The sequence below is a fragment of the Phyllosticta capitalensis genome (genome assembly GCF_038381095.1).
Source record: "Phyllosticta capitalensis strain CBS 128856 chromosome Unknown BKA78scaffold_8, whole genome shotgun sequence".
NCBI classification, from domain to species: Eukaryota; Fungi; Ascomycota; class Dothideomycetes; order Botryosphaeriales; family Phyllostictaceae; genus Phyllosticta; species Phyllosticta capitalensis.
In genome coordinates, this window is record NW_027117446.1 from 213,070 (window position 1) to 230,497 (window position 17,428).

The 17,428-nt window shown below is 53.9% G+C and overlaps 6 protein-coding genes across 6 annotated transcripts; 4 read left to right on the forward strand and 2 right to left on the reverse strand.

The window, feature by feature from the left end:
- Positions 1 to 478: 478 nt before the first annotated feature.
- On the reverse strand, positions 479 to 1,024 carry BKA78DRAFT_255060 (cupin domain-containing protein; the record flags this gene model as incomplete). The annotated part of the gene is made up of 1 exon (XM_066884961.1): positions 479 to 1,024. One exon carries the CDS (start codon positions 1,022 to 1,024, stop codon positions 479 to 481), a length of 546 nt encoding a protein of 181 aa, XP_066741637.1.
- A 154-nt stretch (positions 1,025 to 1,178) lies between these two features.
- On the reverse strand, positions 1,179 to 3,007 carry BKA78DRAFT_171750 (uncharacterized protein). Its single transcript, XM_066883255.1, has 3 exons — positions 2,701 to 3,007; positions 2,412 to 2,630; positions 1,179 to 2,334 (listed from the first exon to the last, which is right to left on the reverse strand). The coding sequence occupies exons 1-3, from the start codon at positions 2,769 to 2,771 to the stop codon at positions 1,623 to 1,625; spliced, it is 1,002 nt and encodes a 333-aa protein (XP_066741638.1). The 5' UTR covers positions 2,772 to 3,007; the 3' UTR covers positions 1,179 to 1,622.
- Positions 3,008 to 3,525: 518 nt separating this feature from the next.
- On the forward strand, positions 3,526 to 4,936 carry BKA78DRAFT_254491 (mitochondrial carrier protein-like protein; the record flags this gene model as incomplete). Its single annotated transcript, XM_066884906.1, has 3 exons — positions 3,526 to 3,708; positions 3,793 to 4,090; positions 4,149 to 4,936. 3 exons carry the CDS (start codon positions 3,526 to 3,528, stop codon positions 4,934 to 4,936), a joined length of 1,269 nt encoding a protein of 422 aa, XP_066741639.1.
- Positions 4,937 to 9,598: 4,662 nt separating this feature from the next.
- On the forward strand, positions 9,599 to 10,854 carry BKA78DRAFT_319747 (uncharacterized protein). The gene has a single exon (XM_066888884.1). The coding sequence runs from the start codon at positions 9,637 to 9,639 to the stop codon at positions 10,465 to 10,467; it is 831 nt and encodes a 276-aa protein (XP_066741640.1). The 5' UTR covers positions 9,599 to 9,636; the 3' UTR covers positions 10,468 to 10,854.
- A 3,109-nt stretch (positions 10,855 to 13,963) lies between these two features.
- BKA78DRAFT_345359 (uncharacterized protein) lies at positions 13,964 to 15,909 on the forward strand (the record flags this gene model as incomplete). Its single annotated transcript, XM_066890486.1, has 2 exons — positions 13,964 to 14,070; positions 14,122 to 15,909. 2 exons carry the CDS (start codon positions 13,964 to 13,966, stop codon positions 15,527 to 15,529), a joined length of 1,515 nt encoding a protein of 504 aa, XP_066741641.1. The 3' UTR covers positions 15,530 to 15,909.
- Positions 15,910 to 16,135: 226 nt separating this feature from the next.
- BKA78DRAFT_354678 (class I glutamine amidotransferase-like protein) lies at positions 16,136 to 17,219 on the forward strand (the record flags this gene model as incomplete). Its single annotated transcript, XM_066891776.1, has 2 exons — positions 16,136 to 16,277; positions 16,474 to 17,219. The coding sequence occupies 2 exons, from the start codon at positions 16,136 to 16,138 to the stop codon at positions 17,217 to 17,219; spliced, it is 888 nt and encodes a 295-aa protein (XP_066741642.1).
- Positions 17,220 to 17,428: the final 209 nt, after the last annotated feature.

A 17,428-nucleotide genomic window follows, 5' to 3' on the forward strand; every position in this document is an offset into this window, starting at 1 on the left:
GATGAGTGCCTCGGCGGACTGGCGAGGGTCGTGGAATGTTGGAGAAGGGTTTGTGGGGAGTGGGAGGCGATAGGACAGAGGGATGAAGAACAGTCAGGTAGGTAATGGTAAGGCCGATGTGAGCTGGGCGCAAGGCGTCAGTCTCGATACAACGGCAACACGTCGGCAACTGCCGCCTTTCATCAGCCCTACACCATTCTTCCAACTGCACTTTTGCATTTCGCATTCATATCACCGTCCTACATATTCTTTGCTGCGACGAAGTTTTGGTCAGGAGACTTTACTCTTCACTTCACTCCTTTTCTCTCAACCCTCGGCGCCACGTCAGAAATCGCCATCCGCTCGCTGCCCAAGCCCAAACCAAGTCTCAACAAAGTCTGCAATCATCTTGACTCGCCAACCCGGGCATTTGCATTCGCAGACCCTGACGACATCAAAATTATTTTCACCGCCATCGTCATACCACTCTCAGCATCGCCTACACCTCGAGCACCGGCCCAGCATCCCCATACACCGGATCCTTCTCCAACCACTTTAAATCCCTGATGGCCTCGACCTGGCTCTCCTCCCCTTCCTTCCCGTAGCACATGTCCCAGTGAAAGCCCGGCGGGTAGCAGCCCACCATCTCGAAGCCACCCTGCAAGTCGTCGAGCAACCGGTGCCCTACCCCCGCCGGCACCACCATGACGTCCCCTTTGCTGACCACCGGCTCGACCCGCCCCTCGTTCCCCTCTCCGCCAAAGCATAGCCGTGCCTTGCCGTTGGTAACGGCCATCACCTCGTGCGTCGTGCTATGGAAGTGTGTGGTTGAGAGACTCGTGTATCGCCATTGCGGCACCAGGTTGCCGACAGATGATAGGTGTGCTTCGATGTCTGGTGTTGAGGCTTTGTCGGGGAAGGCTGAGTGGTAGATTATGAGCGGCTTTCCTTGAGAAGAGGTGTTGGGTATATTTTGCCAAGCAGGTATTTGATGTTTGCTGATGCTTAGAGAGGAAAGCGGTGTCGGGGTTATTTTGGGCACCATGTTTTCGAAAGGCAGGATTTGACAAGGTAGGCTTTGACAACTCCTTTGACTTGAGCAAGATTTTGATTTGTACTTTTGTCGATGCTCTGAAGCTCGATGCTACTGAGGCAGGTAATCTTTTGATTGTCCCGTACGGCAAAAATGTACCGTAGCTATCGACATAACCGACACCAAGCGGGGGCAACGCAGCTCGCGTGCGCCTACGTCATCGCGATATCGATAAGGCTGGTCGCCTGAAATATCAGGGTTACAGCTTTGGGTTTCGCAGCAAATCTGCTGTCTAGTTCTCAAAAAACAAGCATTCGAGAAAGAGTACAAGTACATGACCGATTCACTCGGACAAACAGAGAGGCCAACATGTATTCGAACAAAAGAATGGTGAGCCCAAGACTCCCGGCCGATGGTATAGGGCAACAAGCCGGAACGCCGTCCAACTCCATCACCACTGGCAAGACGCCGAATCTTCCCTCCAAGTCCTAGGCCAAAATGCACAAAACGGAATCAGAGCAATTCGACAGTAGACGCAAAGAAAAGATGGCAAGGGAACATTCTACAAGGGGGACTGAAAGATCAGGCGAGCCAAAACACCCCTCAAGCTCTACCTCTTCAACGCGGCTGAATACAGGCTTGCCAGCGCTCCAATGCCGGCGCCAATGAGGACACCGTGTGTTCCACCCGGCAGAGCGGATTCGACAACGGTAGCCGATTGTTCGCCAACAAGACCAGCGAATTTGACCCCCTGAGAGTACACAATATACGAAATCAGGGCCTTGACGACATTAAAGGTTAAAGGGTCGGTCCGGTACGCCGATTTTTCGGAGATGCCAGATTGAAGCGTAAAGTTGAAAAAGTAGGCAAAGAAGAGGGGAATGAAAAAGCTGGTGCTGGCCCACAGCAATGACGGTCCCCAAAAGTCACCCGTGAGGAGGGCAAAAAAGTTTGGAACGTGTACAGCCAGTGAGTTGGAAGCCAACAAGCCGAATGCGGGTACATCAAAAGCATACTGCCAAGGCATGACTTTTCTCTGGAGGTAAATCGCCTCGACCGAAATCACGGCAGACTCGACGCCCACGACGGAGCTCAGCATTTCGCGAACGAATTGGACCTTTTCGATGATGCCCGACTTTGCCCACACGTCGCCCAATCGGTTTCGCACAACGGCTGTTTGGTTCTCGATGACGTTGGTTACAATCGCTGGAGATGGCGGCAGAGGAATTTGTTCCGCGACGCGTTGAACAGAGCGAGGGGTGCGCGTAGCGACAGCCCTCTCTTCTGCGGGGATCTTGGCTAGAGGACTGGGGTTCTCATCTCTGCAGGCGCATCGTCAGCTCGAGTCACACTTGACGCGTTGTTGAGACGCGACGTGGACCCCGCCATAGGCACTTACGAGTCGACCTCTTCCTTGATTCTCGTGGTGCGTCTCCTTGGGCGCGTAGAGCGAGGCTCAATGTCTTGGTCTTGCGCAGTCGCGCGCGTTCTCTTGACCGGCGAGCCATTGCGCCCATAGTACTCGGCGAATGCGCTCTGGCCGTTGAGGCGGGACGAGTTCTCCTTCAAGTGGTCGTCGAGGGCAAAGACGAGCTCTTCCTTGAGCATACCCTCAAATCTGCAAACAATCAGGTCTCAAGCCAGATGTGCGAAGAGCTTCGACGTGTCGTTGGGCGGTGTTGTCGTACCCAGTGAGGCCTGCCTCTTCAGCTAGGGACGCAAGCTCGGCCTTGCGCTGCTTTTGGAGCCACGATGACATGTTTGACGGCAGTATGGCTGGAGTCGCGCGACAGAGGCGATGTTTGAGGTAAGGATGGAAGCTTCAAAATGGCGGTGGAAGCAAGTGACAGTGGTGGGTCTGGTGGTGGGTGATGAGCGCGCGAGCGACATGGGAAGCTGGTCGTTTTGGGTAAGAAACATAAACAACTTAGTCAGCAACCCCGCGTCGCGTGCGGCCATCGAGTCGCCAAGCAGCGCAACATGGACGATACATGTCTAGCTGCAGTTGTTGTTCTTGCTGGAGAATATTTTTGTTTCTGTTCTAATGGTGAGGACAGTTGGGAGCTGGCATCTGCGAATCTGGTTGTCTTTCTGCCCGCAGGATCCTCAGACGATTGCAAATTCTGCCAATTCAATTCACCCCGTCAATTGAAAGAGGTTCAGCTAGAGTGCGAGCGAGGGCTGAATTGAAATCTGACAAACATCCATGTCGGTAGAGGCGCGAGCCCAGATGCAGTTCGGAGAGCGGGAGAGCCAGGGCGGTGATGCCGATGGAGCGATGACGCGCAGCCAAAAAAGGCCGGCCCGCGGAAAATAATGTTACGAAGCCACCCACATCGGTCCCAGCAGCACCCACAACCAATCCACTTCAACCCATTTCGCACCCATCTGCCACGACAAGCTCCTTCTTGCGCCCTCCCGTCTCCCTCACCTCCACCCGCCGCCTCGAGCGAGAGAAAACAGATTCCTTCCGCGCCAAGCACCGACGCACCGCGCCCAGCGTCTAGTCCTCTATGGTACTTGCCCGCGTGGCTGACTTCTTCACCTCGCCCGGATCAGCAAAGGCGCAATCAATAGACAATGGACGGGAGGGCAGGTCGCTCGATATCGGACAAGCCAACGCTGGGAATATGACTGCCAACGCAGCCGAGGCCGACGAGGATGACTATGAGGCAGTGCGGCCGCCTTACATTCATGTGGGAGATTCTCTTTCCAGGCACTTCAAAAGAAGGCAATGATCCAAGGCAGAATCAAGATGCTGACAATTGAGGTACTTGTAGGCGATGCTGGCTGGTGGCTTGGGCGGCACTACAGGTGATATGCTAATGCATTCTCTGGACACCATTAAAACGAGGCAGCAAGGCGACCCTCACATGCCACCAAAGTACACTTCAATGGGCTCGACATACTACACAATTTGGCGTCAAGAAGGTTTGCTTAGAGGTTTGTACGGCGGCGTGATACCAGCGTTCCTGGGTTCCTTCTCAGGCACCGTCATCTTTTTTGGATCATACGAATGGACAAAGCGGGCAATGGTGGACGTGGGCATTGCGCCACCCATCGCGTACTTTACAGGAGGTCAGTGGCAGACCTTTGAGGTTATCCGGACCCTTTACTCACCCTGCTCGCACAACAGGCTTAATCGCAGATCTTTGCGCCGCGCCGCTATACGTCCCTTCAGAAGTCCTCAAGACACGACTACAACTCCAAGGACGCTACAACAATCCCTACTTCAAGTCTGGTTACAATTACCGAGGAACATGGCATGCCGCACGCACAATTGTGCGGACAGAAGGTTGGCACGCGCTCTTCCACGGCTTCAAGGCAACATTGGCGCGCGACCTTCCCTTCTCCGCCCTTCAATTCGCCTTTTATGAACAAGAACGAAAAATGGCCAAGGCCTGGGTTGGGTCCAAGGACATTGGTCTTCCACTGGAGATTTTGACCGGCGCGACGGCTGGTGGCATGGCAGGCGTCATAACATGTCCACTCGACGTGGTAAAAACGCGCATCCAAACGCAACAGAGCCCCGACACGACGGCACCAGCAGGAGTAGCAAGCAGCAAGACCGCGAATCTCGCCGACTCGAGCACACCGCCCAAGTCCGGCACGACAGCAAAACACACGATGACGGCGCCGCCAGCCTCCGGACCCATCCCGCCGTCCCAGCAGCGCCCCATCTCCACGTCCTCGCCCTCGACGACGCTGCGCGCCCACTCGGCCGCCACGCTCGACACGTCGTCCATCATCCGCGGCCTGCGCATGATCTATAAGACCGAAGGGCTGTGGGGCTGCTTCCGCGGCGTGGGGCCCCGCGGCGTGTGGACCAGCGTGCAGAGCGGCACCATGCTCGTCCTCTACCAGGTCATTCTGAAGTGGTTCGAGACGCATCCGCTCGTCGGTGGCGGGCAGCCCGAGTTATAGAAATGTATGATGAGGTTTCTCTTGTCCTCCTCTCTTCTCGTTTTTTGCTTCTTCTTGAGTTGAAAGTCTTGCGGGGATGAGCGGTTGGTGGTGGTTGTCGTTGGCATCTACGTGCGTGCATCGTGCATGATTCCCGGGCCGTTTTTTGCGGCCTCTAGAGCGGGAGATGTTGTCTGGCATCTTTGGTGTTTTATCTTCGCATCTGTCGTCGCTGTGTATGATTGAGTTTGGAAGAAGGATGGAGGCATGGGAGCGAGTTGCTTTGTTGTACAGTCAAGTCAGTTTCCTCGGTGGCCGAGGCACGGGTACGCTACAAGAATTTCGGATGGGGCATCTATCTGATGGGACGGCGGAGCTGGAATTGGAGGACGCGCCCGAGTGGAGCAGACGGGTCCATCAGTCAGTGTGCATTGGGCGGCGTTTTTTCTCATTTTGTACTTAGAACAGACAGGGGAAGCAAAGGATGACAGTAAAATGACCCAAATCTCCAATCCGACAAAGATCATCAAACCACTGGCAGTCCCGTATGTCGGAGGCTTGCAAGGCCGAGTATTAAAAGTCTTTCGTGGTATACAACTACTCCGGTGGCTCTCTGCGGCTGGATTTACAGTTTACACGCCGAGGAAGCAAACCTAGGAAACGTCTGAATGCCCTCTGCCCCTTTCGGTAGGCGACACATATGACGGCAACTCTTTGAATTCTTCCACGCGATTTTGGACTCCCCCGTGTCGTCCAAACCCTCGCTCGTTCCTCTCGCTTCCACCCAGCAAACACTTCACGGCCAACACCAATGACGCTTCTCATCGGGCAGAGCCAAGTAGCCTGTAGACAGCTGTGCGCAAGCCACGTCTCGCTCGTGTGTTGTCCAATGCGCCAGAGAGATGGCTTGTCAGTCTGTTGATGTGCGCGAGGTGAGAGGCGAGATTGCTTGCACTGCTCTGTCTCGTCGCGTTCCATGCGCTCGACGAGCGACGCTAGGATTCAATAAATGTGTTTTTGGAAGATCATATTCAAGTCGCGTGTAGCCGTAGAGACGGTCTCGAGGGAAAGGCGAGAAGAGAATCAAGACAACATCAAAGACGAAAGGATGGAAAAGAGCTCAACGTCGCTCCAAGGCGTCGAATTTCCTGCGCAGCCGAGAGCCGTCAAATCCCTTCCCTTATAAGCGGGGTTTCAAACGCATTCACGTTGAAATGGATTGCGCGAGACCCGGTGATGATGACGATGCCCATTTTCAATCATTTGAGGTGCGAGTGATCCTCTCTTGGCGTGTGCCTCCTCAGAATTTTGTGTGGGCGGGCTGATGAGGGGCACAGGGGGCGATGATGGTGAGGTCTACGAGTAATGACTTTGCTGATACGCGAGTCTGCTAGAGGATGGGTTTGGTTTCTTTGGTTGTCCTGGATTCCCCGTCTTGAGTCGTTTCCAGCGCTTGCTGAGCGGTGGTATTCTGGCTTGTTGTACAGGGAGAGAGGCGAGCTTGGTGAGTCACTTCAATCTCACAAAGCCAACTCGTTTTCAATTTTTCTTGCTTCTCCAGCATCCTGCGAGCAAGTGAAAGCTCAGCGTGCATGTGCGCGCGTAGATAGAGACAGGGGGAAAGGGGAGACGATCTGGACAGGACGAAGCAGAGTCTCTGCCGCCATCCTCATTTTAGACAACTCAATAGCGTCGTGCTGCTGCACCTCTTGGAAAAATCAAGGGGTAGGCTCGCGGTGTACGTTGCAAAAAAGTGAGAAAGAAAAAGGGAGACTGAGTCTCAATTGCGCAATGAGAAATTGGTTGATTTTCACTTGCTCTCTCATCTGTTGTGGGACAGTCTTGGGCACAGTTGGACTCTCGGTCGAGACTGATGCAACAAAACAATGTAATCCCTCAAATTTTTCGTACTACCATTCCCGTTTTGCAGGCCAGGGAGCTCAGGCGCTGCCATCAGCAAGAAGGCCGCTGTCTCGTCAGTCACTCATTCATGTCGCATCAGTCTCAGTCGAGTCTCGAGTACAATGCATTCTCATCCAAACCATTGTGCAAACCAACCTTCTCCCTCACCTGCGACCCAATGTCCTTGTCGTGTCGTCCTCGTCGCGTCTGTGTTACCCACGCCGCTCTCACCGCTGTTCTGCTCCAAGCACCAGCGCTCGCACGCCCGCCATCCCTTTCCCCTCGAGTTCGCATCATCGAGCATCCGGAATTTCGCATCGTTCGCATAGTTTGTGGCTGACGGGCAGGTGACGAGTGACGACACGCTACAAGGAGCAGAGACGGCTGAAGAACCGAAACGAGATGCGTGCCTACCCGTCTCTGCGTGCGCGAACCAACGGCTTGAAGTTCAATTCTGCAAGCGATGGGCTGTGCGTATTTTTTTCGGCTCGGAGGAAAGGGTGGCTGCAGTCGCACGCACGCTGCAGGAGTGTGCTGTCTGCGCAGAAAGGAAGGGTTGGACGCGATCTGCTGGGGTGAAGATGTGTGGGTGGCACTGGCGCCGGCTGGCGGTGAAGGGTGGGTAGCTCGAAGAAAGTTTGGTTGCTCAGATCCTTGGTTTGGGTGTATGCAAGGAAGTGGCGGACAAGGCAGGCGCGCGATATGATGTGTCGTCTCTTGCTCGCTAGCCGCCAGACGCGTCCAGACGCGCGCCTGTCGCTCTGGATGGGAAAACTTAACCGCTCGTGTTGCCTGGTAAGGGAATGGATACGTTCAACTCTCGCGAGCGGACAGTCCGAAATTGTGTTCTGTGGGAGGCCCGGCGGCATCATGCGTGCTTTGCCTGGAAGGAAAGGGACGGGACGAGGAGACGCAGTCTGGAGCGTATGCAAGGTCAAACGAGACGTGATGTGTTACTTTATTGTGGGTGATGTGACTCAACTTACTTGATGAAGGCGATGTATCAGCTCTTGGCCGCTGGATTTTTACTCACTCGCGAGGAGTCCCCAGGAGCAGACTTTGGGTGAAGGATTGACCTGCGCAACCTCTCCCATAGACAAGCAGGTGTTCGGCGCAGCTCTCCGTCAAGCGTCGGCGATCCGCAGCGAGCGCGAGTCTTGTGATCTTGCCCACGTCAGAAGTGGACTCGAGGAAACTGGTAGCTTTGATCCTCTGCTTCAATTGAAGCAAGGCAAGCCAAGACCGGTCAGTGAAATTCACTGGACATGATTTATCAGCTCTTGGCCGCAGGATTTGTTCCTGAGTGGCGATTGCCGCAAATATCATCGCAAAAGCAGTGGCTTGCACCTAATTCAATGTGTTCGGCGGGGGTGGGTTCCTGTCCTGGAGCCGTGTGTCCGAAATGCGTGGAGGTCACAGGCGGCGAGGTTCAAAATAGATCCCGGCGTACCATTTTGCGGATAGGAAGCGGCCTGAGTAATTTCTTGTTCAGTGTTTACAACCAGTGTATGCTCGGGAGGTACTTTGTTTGTGTGTGGCTCCAACTCGGCAGGTGCGGCGATGAAGCCAGCGATAGCAGGCATGAGTTGAATCGGATGACGAAGGACGGAAACTTTTGGTAGCTTTCATCCTATGTATCGATAGATCAGGGTTTGGAGGTCTGGAAAGATTGGCACTCACGGTTGGAAAAGGATCTTTGAGAAATTGGGAAGCTGACAGATTTCGGAGTGAGCGCGGGACTGCTTTGCTTCCTGTTTTTTGCGGCTCTGCTCACGATACCAGCCAGATCGGAGCAGCCGGGAGAGCATTGGGCACTCCTCTACGGGAAGCAAGGATTGCTCATTCAGTCGGCAATTTCATCTGGTGGCGTTTACTTGAGCCGCATGTACGACGACGCGCTTACTTGTTAAACAAGGTGTCTTGTTGGTGGCTGGTGACCTACCTGCGGCAGGCTCGAAGCGGTGTGTGTGTTGCAACGGTACCAGGGACAGTTCTGCAGGCTTCCGGGGCTGAACGGGAAGCCATGGACATACAGTTACATGAGGCAGCTAGCCGCAAGCCATGCCCGACTGTCCATCGGTACCTAGCTCCAGCGCGGATGCGCTTCACGGATTCCCCCCGACGGGCAATGGCATCTGCAAATGCCATGCACATCAAGTGTGCTGTGATGAAGCCAGCCAGGTAGATGGTCGAGCCAGATAATCATGCGATGAGCGAATCAAGGTGGTACATACGTCTGTGAGCCCCAGAGGTTGCGAAGGTGCTTGTGACCTGTGCCTCGTCAAAATCTTAATTGAAACCTGTTACGGATTTGGACTGCGCAGCAGTAGGGTAGTCACCTCAGATTAGTCAGCCCTAGGCTCATATGGCCACTAACCGGGTGCTCAACTCCACGAATCAACCAATATCACCCTCACCATCTCATTTACTTGACAATGGTAGCTGAAATTGAGTTCCACGTCGTAAATTCGATTTACAACGTGCGCGTCCACGCCCTCTGGGCGAGCTCGCTCTGACGGATTCCCTTCAGCAAACCGCGCCTGAAGGCGAATTCTGCCCAACAATCACTTCGACAATTCGCGACGACGCAACGCGCAACGCGCCCGCGAGACAAACCGACAAGTCGCGCCTCTCACGCCCGCGAAAACGCTGTCAATTTGCGCTTCCGCACACGCGCTTCTGCTCTACCTTACGCGCTTCCGCTCCTTAATCCACGTCAATCGCGCCTCTCACGCCCGCGACGAATACTACCAAACACGCTTCCGCTTCACCTTTCCAATACGCGCTTCCGCTCTCGCTCGTTACACGCGTCATTCACCATGGCTCCCTCAAACCTTGACTCCCTGCGAGACACCTACGAATTCATGAACCTTGACCGCAACCTTCGCCAGGCATACCGGCTCCACTGTCTCTTTGAGAAGCATAAGCATGCGAAGAAGCTTCCTCGCAAGGCGGCAATCCTCCGCATCTTCCTTGACTTCTTCGACCCTCAAGGCGCGAGTCAAGACCTTTGCGACAACAATGTGGTCCTCCCCTCACTCAGATCATACTCAAAAGAGCTCTTCACCTTCCTCCGCACTGGACATTTCAAGCGCTTCTGGCACCACCCGATAATCAAGACCCGCACACACGCTATTGAGCACCCTTCAGCTCCTACACCTGCTCCTACGCGTCCCGGTAGCTGGTTCGATAGTAGTTACTTTTCCACATCTACGCGCACTGGCAGCTATGGTGGCGGTTATGGTGCTGGCTACTCCCTTGCGCCTACACCTACGCGTACAATTGCGACAACTACTGTAGGCTTTGGTGGCGGCTGTGGTGGCAGCATTGGTACTGGCCATTATGGTGGATTCTCACACGCACGCAAAGACGCTCTTGACAATCATGCGCAGTTCGGCGACCCTCATTACAAAGATCAAGAGGATGATGAAGACTTTGATGAAGACCTTGGTGAAGACTTTGATCAGGACTTTGAAGAAGAGGACTTTGAAGAGGAGGATTGCAATGAGGACCTCAACCAAGAAGACTGCCCTGACGACACGCGTGGATACGACGACGCATACGAAGATGATTGCCAGGAGGATGCCGACAATGATTCCTTTGACGACACTTGCGAAGATGACTACGAAGACGACTACTACACCTACTAGCACCTTCTCTCTCACGCACACCTTGATCACTAATCCGCTTTCACCCCTTCGACGCCCTTCGACAACCTCATACTCCGATCACACCTGAGCAACGAGCTCCGCTTGCGCTAACAGCTGCGCAATGTAGCGCTTACACTTGGGAGGACTTGGATTACTGGATGGATAACTTGGGACCTTAATAGTAAGCACGTCAACAGCGACGCGCTTGGCCTTGGGATTCTCTTGGGACTTCACCGCCAGTGAGGGCACTGGCTTTTCTCTTTTGTTCCGGGGACTGTTACGGATTTGGACTGCGCAGCAGTAGGGTAGTCACCTCAGATTAGTCAGCCCTAGGCTCATATGGCCACTAACCGGGTGCTCAACTCCACGAATCAACCAATATCACCCTTACTATCTCATTTACTTGACAAAACCGCAAAGAGCAACGCTGACACAGGGCTTGGGTAGGTATGGAGTGCTGCTAGCAAGTGGCACATGTAATAAAGCGCAAATGTTCACTTAGTAACAACCGCACTTCCCATTAAAAGTAAATTATCTGGGCAGCGCTAGTCAGGAATATACTAGGTAGGAAAGGGCACTCTACAGGCTCACTAGCAAGTCAGCCCCAAGGAAGGATATAGATAGGCTCTTTGCACCAAAGCTCTTGCTCGATCCACCTAGTCTTGACCCGATCAGCCTCAGCTTTGCGCCAGTATACTTACCACCCACCTTGCCTACCCTATCAAGGATTAGTCATTCTTTCAGCAATAGCCAACACGCGACACCAGATGACGCGACACCAGATGACGCGACATGACACGACACGACCCACAAAAAACTTCGTAAATCTCGTACAATGATAGCGAGCAAACCTACCCATACCCACTCTACTACTAGAGCCAGGAGCGTGGTTTTAGACACACCACATTGGCCAATGATAATGGCCCCAATGGAGATGCGAGTAAGAGCAAATAGCCCAACTAAATAATGCCCGCTGCCGCTCTCCCGTGGCGTGCTCCACTATACATGCTCAGTTGGGTTAGCTGGCGGGTCGGCCCAGGCCGGGGCCGCACTACAACGGCGGCGCAGATGCCAACAAAAAATAATTGATGAGACCCAGCTGCACCCAGGATCGCGAAACAAAATGTAGGGTAAGCAGCCGGAGGGGGACGTGCGTAGCTCAGATGCACTGTGGTCTATAGAGCCGTCTGCTGTTTTCGTGCTGGAAAATTTATCGTTCGAATGCCCAATGCATCAGACGACAGCGAGATCATCAAAGCTGGTGTTTGAGAGAGCAGGTGCGGTTCGACCATGGTCGACGCCTGGAAGCTCGGACAAAAAGGGCGGCAGCGGGCTCGCGTCGATCCGATATGCGCGTGTGGGGTGGGCGGCACGGCCTTTGACAGGGGGCAGGTACCGGGCTACGTCAACTGGAATGTCGTGCAAAAAGATCAAATTACCAATGCTCCTCTTCCAAATGGCGGCTTCGACCTTACCTAGGCCAGGAAGAAGGCTCATCACGAGATTCAAACCTTGCGAATGTGTCGATTGCACTGGTGTTGTCTGATTAGGCCCAGCAAATTGGGTTACTTGAAGAAGTGCGTCAGATGCAAGGAGAATGGTGAAGAAATTCCGAGGGCAATCTGTAGACTGCAGAGGCTCGAAATGGTCCAAGCGTTTTGAATCCGGCCGTGTCATTAATCCAGGTGCGGACAGATGCTGTTGCCAGGGTCGTTGTTTCTGGTGCAGTATGTATGTGCCCATCTTGCATCTCCCCCCGCGCATAATTCTTCGTCATCGCTGATTTTGGGGGGACCTGACCTGACCTACATGAATAATGGAGTATCCGAGTAAGTATCTTCCCAGTACACAGAAGGTGCATACGGAAATATGGACATTCGCTCCGGTCAGTGACAGAATCCTCGTCCAATGCTTAACATACCTTGCTGGTCCACGGCAGGACAAGTGACAGGATGTCTGATTTGTCCAACCAGAAACCCCGGTATTCATCTTGACGCCAGGCTCTTTCCGACTGCCTCAGAGCCCAGACGGAGAGGATCCACCTTCCCCATAACATTGGGCTGAAAGACTGGGAACTGAGCCTATTCGTCATCTTTGAATGGCTTGCTTCGGCTCTGGCGACACTTCGGATAAGTATGCGAAGCTCCGGCCGTGCATCAGGTAACTGCTTGCTGGCAGTCTCGGTCTGGCTCCTTTTCTTTTGAGATTCATGACGTTATGCCTCACTGGGTGTTACTTCATCGTCACACGTCTTGGGAGGTTGCCCTTGCGTTGAAAAGTTGAGCCCAGGCATTGAAGGTCTTGCCGCTTTTTCTCCCGATGTCGTCCGACACTGCTGACGACACTCCCACTGCAGAGTTGCATCCCATCCCTGCCTCCTGGTGATTTCGTCGAAGTTTCGACTCTCCCCGCTGCCACTGCAAGCCCCCTACAGTGATTCTTAGCTATAAACGATGGCTTTTGGACAGGGGTTGTACAGGCGCCGATACTCCTGCCTTACGCTGGCACCTCTTCAGGCGGGCCGTTGTCATGGCTGCGGTTAACACATACCGGGACAGCCGAGACGAGGTAGAAATCGTTCCACAAGCAACCCAATTCGGGGCGCGGAATGTCCAGCGGTCTTCCTATTGGCCAATTCGAGCCTGCTCTCTCGACTTTGCCTATCATTCGATGACGGCGGCTCTCAGGTAACTCCCGCGCGCCAATGACAAGCTTCTTGGAGGCTGTTCCTCCTTTCATGCAGGCCCTGTTGGCTTTTTTGACGACGCTGCTGGTCCTTGTCTTGCTGAGGAGCGCTAGTATCGAAAACCGATGCCTCTGTGGTGGAAATGATTGGTGACATCCATCTCTCTCCCAGTACTTGCTCGCTGCTGCCCCCAGACCCCAAATATTATCTGACGACACACGCAGTAGGATCCACCTTCCGGACGCTGTTGGCGAGGAGCCTTGCATCGAAGTGAAAGACTCGCACGATGTTTCAATTTCTTTTGGTCTCGATTCCTGTGGAAGCATCGGGTCTTTCCCACCGCTACTGCGAAGTCCCTGCTGGCAAGGGGGACTGAGGCCTCCGCGATGTGGGTCGCTTCCTGCGTCAAGCTCATCGACCGAGGAACATGGTTTTCGCCCTGACAATATCGTGACCCCTCGCCGCGTACGAGCCGCCTCGACCCTCCCCTGACGCCCTTCCTGCGGCCTCCTGGATTGCATTCGAGCCTGGTCGTCGAACCATTCGTACATTCGCAGGAGGTGAAGGGCCTTGCCTCGACGGGTCCTTGTGATGGCGGAACCGGACAGGATACTGCGTCTGTGGGACGGCGACAATGCGAGGACTTCGAGACAGACTTTGATCGGAATGGAAAAGAGCCGGCGCTTCGAGTATAAATGACGGGCGTTGGACTGGTCTTGAGGTTTTCATCAGCAAGCTCCTGATCTCAGAATTCACAACCATCTTTTGATCCAGTCTTTCGAGCCAACGCTTCTCCACGAGTTTTTCAAAATGTCCGTCTACAACAGCGCCAAAGACATCAAGCCCATGTCTCTTGAAGAATTCAAAGTGGCGTTCAAATGGGTTACTGGAAGGGTCTACGTCGAGAATGGCAACAAGTAAGCTTGAAGCTCTCAACACGAGTTGATAAATGCTGATCTGAGACTCAGCAACTGCGGCCATTTGTTCTTGTCTTGCCACAAGAAGGATTTGCGATACTGGCAATACGTCGTCGGAAACCGTGACCTGGCCCTCACTGTCACTGAAATCAACATCGACGACTCGAGACTTCCGAGGGATGTTGGCGAAATCAATGTTCTCCGACGCCTCGCTGCACCACACTTGGACACAAACTGCCCACTACGAGTCGAGGACATCGACACATTCCAGGCTGAGATGAAGCGCGTGGACTTTTGGCACGCGAAGAATCCTGAGCCAGAAGCCATAGAGCAATTCGTCACCCGCAAACATGAGTGGGTGAAGGCACAGGTTGATGCGCATCTGGACATCCTCGAGAAGAAGCTGGACAAGGAGCTCCTCTTGTCCGCGTTGGGCCAGAACCTACTGCCCAATCTCAAAAGGGTCGTTTTGACGTCCTTACCGAAGGAGAGGTGCGATATCGATCGGCCGGAAGAGGCTTTCATTCCACCCTCTCGGTCCCCAACTACCCTGGAATGGCACTCTCACTTCCACGATGGTCCGATTCCGCTGTCCATAGTCTGTCCACGAATCTCCTGGTCTTGGCCCAATCGCGCCGGCACGCACGGTCCGTTGGGAGAAATGGAGCAGGTCCTTCCGGGCCGATCCACACAATGCTTCCATTTGGCACCAATTTGCGCTCCCTTTCGAGGGCTCAGCATAGTTCTCGAAGCGTTCCAAGAGTCGCCAAAGCGCCTTCCCGAATTTTCGATCATCCCGAGCTCTGATGACTCCACTGTGTTCTTTCATCCCGGCCAAACCCATGGCGCGGCTGGTTTTCCCATGGATCTCTTCTTGCCCCCTTTGGCGAACAGGTTTCAGCCTTACATCGCAGCTCTCGGAAGCATTTTTGAGAACCTTGAGGTTCTTAGACTCGTCATTGACTGTTCTCGAATCGAGGAGCCCGTTTCATGCCGCCAGTTTTTCAATCTTCTCCGACAGGCCAAAAAGCTCAAAGTGCTTCATCTCCGGCTGGAAGCTTGGAATTCCTGGGAAGAGCAGTTCCACCTCCTCGACTTCATCTCTGCTTCTTCAACCTTGGAGGAAATTGAACTTGACGGTGTTGAGTTTACCGAGAAATGTTTCCTCCAATTCCTCAGCAGACACCGCCGTCTGAGGAGGGTCACGCTGTTCGGATGTCTTTTTACCGATGTCACACGCATGCCGTGGGAGGAACTTTTTCATAGAGCCCACAGAAAGGGCTACCTCCAGGCCATCGACCTTTACATCAACAAAGCCATGGAGAGGAACGAATCCGGCGGCTTCGGCAATGACTTCTTGGAGTTGCCTGAGATGAATCGACAGGCTGGTGTTGCGCGGTGGAGACGTTGGAAGGCAGACCCTCTTTCACAGAGGTTTCCGATTGAGTATCGCGACTGAATGTCATATGTCGCCGATGTGCTTCTTCTGGGGTCTGCTCCGGTGAAGTGTGCGCGGCTGAACCTCATGAATTTTCGTCTTCCCTTTCGTTTTTCCCTGTCTCTTATTATGTCCCGGCCGCTGGCAAGAATATTCCTTCGTTTGAGTCTTCTTTCCCCACTCTCCGACCCCAAAACTGGTTCTCTTTTTCTTCATGGCCGTTGCTCTTTCGTGCGACCCTGACTCGGTCGCCTTGTCAGAGCTGGTTTTGTGAGACATGCCTGTCTTTATTCAATGTACTTTCAAGTAAGCTCAAAGTGTAGTCTTATTCCATGCATTTTACCTCGACATCCATCGATTTTGGCGGTCGTGAGAAAGTTGTTGCAAGACGTGTCGTGGCTTTGAGCGGTGGGGTTCCGACGGACCGTTCCTCTGCGGGGTTTAGCGCGCACTGGCGTAATCTGGGGTAATCCGCCCGTTGGCTCAGGTGAGCACAAAACCCCCGCTCCGCCGTCATCCTGTCTCCTGACCAATTCTTCTCTTTCACGTCCTTCTCAGCTTCGAAAACCGTTCTAGCAGTTTCAATTCCTCCTTTCAGTCACTTCCTTAAGCTTCACCGCTGTCAAAATGAGTGCACCAGCCGAACCCACCGAGGTACCCCCTCCCGCGATCCAGGTCCTCATTGCCATTCACCCCAGCTTCGACATTGTGGACTTTGCCGGTCCTCTTGATGTCCTGTTCAACGCGAGGCACGATCCCAAGGTTTACGGTAAGTTGTGCCGAGTCTCTTCTCCTTGCGCATTGAGTCCCTAGCCGAATCCACGGAGCTTTTCCGACCCCAGTCTGCAGAAAAAGCCAAATTCTATGCTTAACCTTGCATTATTTGTCCCCATGCATAACACCATGCCTGAAGACTCCACTTCCTACTCTTTTCTTGTATTTCATTAAAACTAAACATGCCTCAGGCACCGAAGCCTTCAAAATCACCTGGGCTTCTGCCACCGAGTACACGGCATCATTCCAAGGCGCTGTGATCCGGCGACAGATTGACTATGAAGACGCGCAAGCCGACCTGGAAGATTACGACGTGCTCGTGGTGCTCGGTGGACCCGTCGACGGACCAATGGACGAAATCATCAAAGCGAACGAAGAGCCAATTCCCCTCATCAAGGCCTTTGGCGAGCTGCAGCAAAAGGACCCCAGCAAGGAGCGCACGCTGCTCAGCATCTGCACGGGCAGCCTGTTTCTGGCCAAAGCTGGCGTGTTGCAGGGACTGGCCGCGACCACGCACCCGGACTTCATCACGCGGCTGGAGCTGCTGTGCCAGCAGGCGGCGCAGGTGGGCGATCTGGCGCAGACTGATGTCATGCTAGAACGCTATGTCGTCAACAACGCGCGGTTCGATCTGGGCGACGACGAGGACGAGAACCCCTTCATCTTCCGCAAGCGTCCGGACGGCCGCCGCAAGTCCAATGCCCGCAAGGGAAGCAACGCGTGGCGCGAGGGGAAAAGGCGCGCCTCCATGGTTCGCCGTGCGAACATGAGGTTGGGTGGTTTGCGCCTCATTACCAGCGGCGGCATCACGGCTGGTCTGGATGCTACGCTGTACCTTGTTGCGGCCATGGTGTCGCATGAGTCGGCGATTGAGTGTGCTCGCATCTTGCAGTATGAGTGGCGCAAGGGCGTGACGGTTGACGGCATCGATGTTTAACGGCGTCCCGGACAAAAGCGGATCGAATGGAGCAGCCTCAGAAGGCGATGTTGGCGACGGTCTGAGCAGACGACTGATTGCTGGGTTTGCTCAGGAGCGAGTCGAAAATCTCAGACAAGTTTCTTTTATGTGAAAACTGCTTGATCATTCCACCCCAAACGAGTCCAAAGTCTTTAAATTCAAGAATCCCTTTGCATGCGTAGCACATT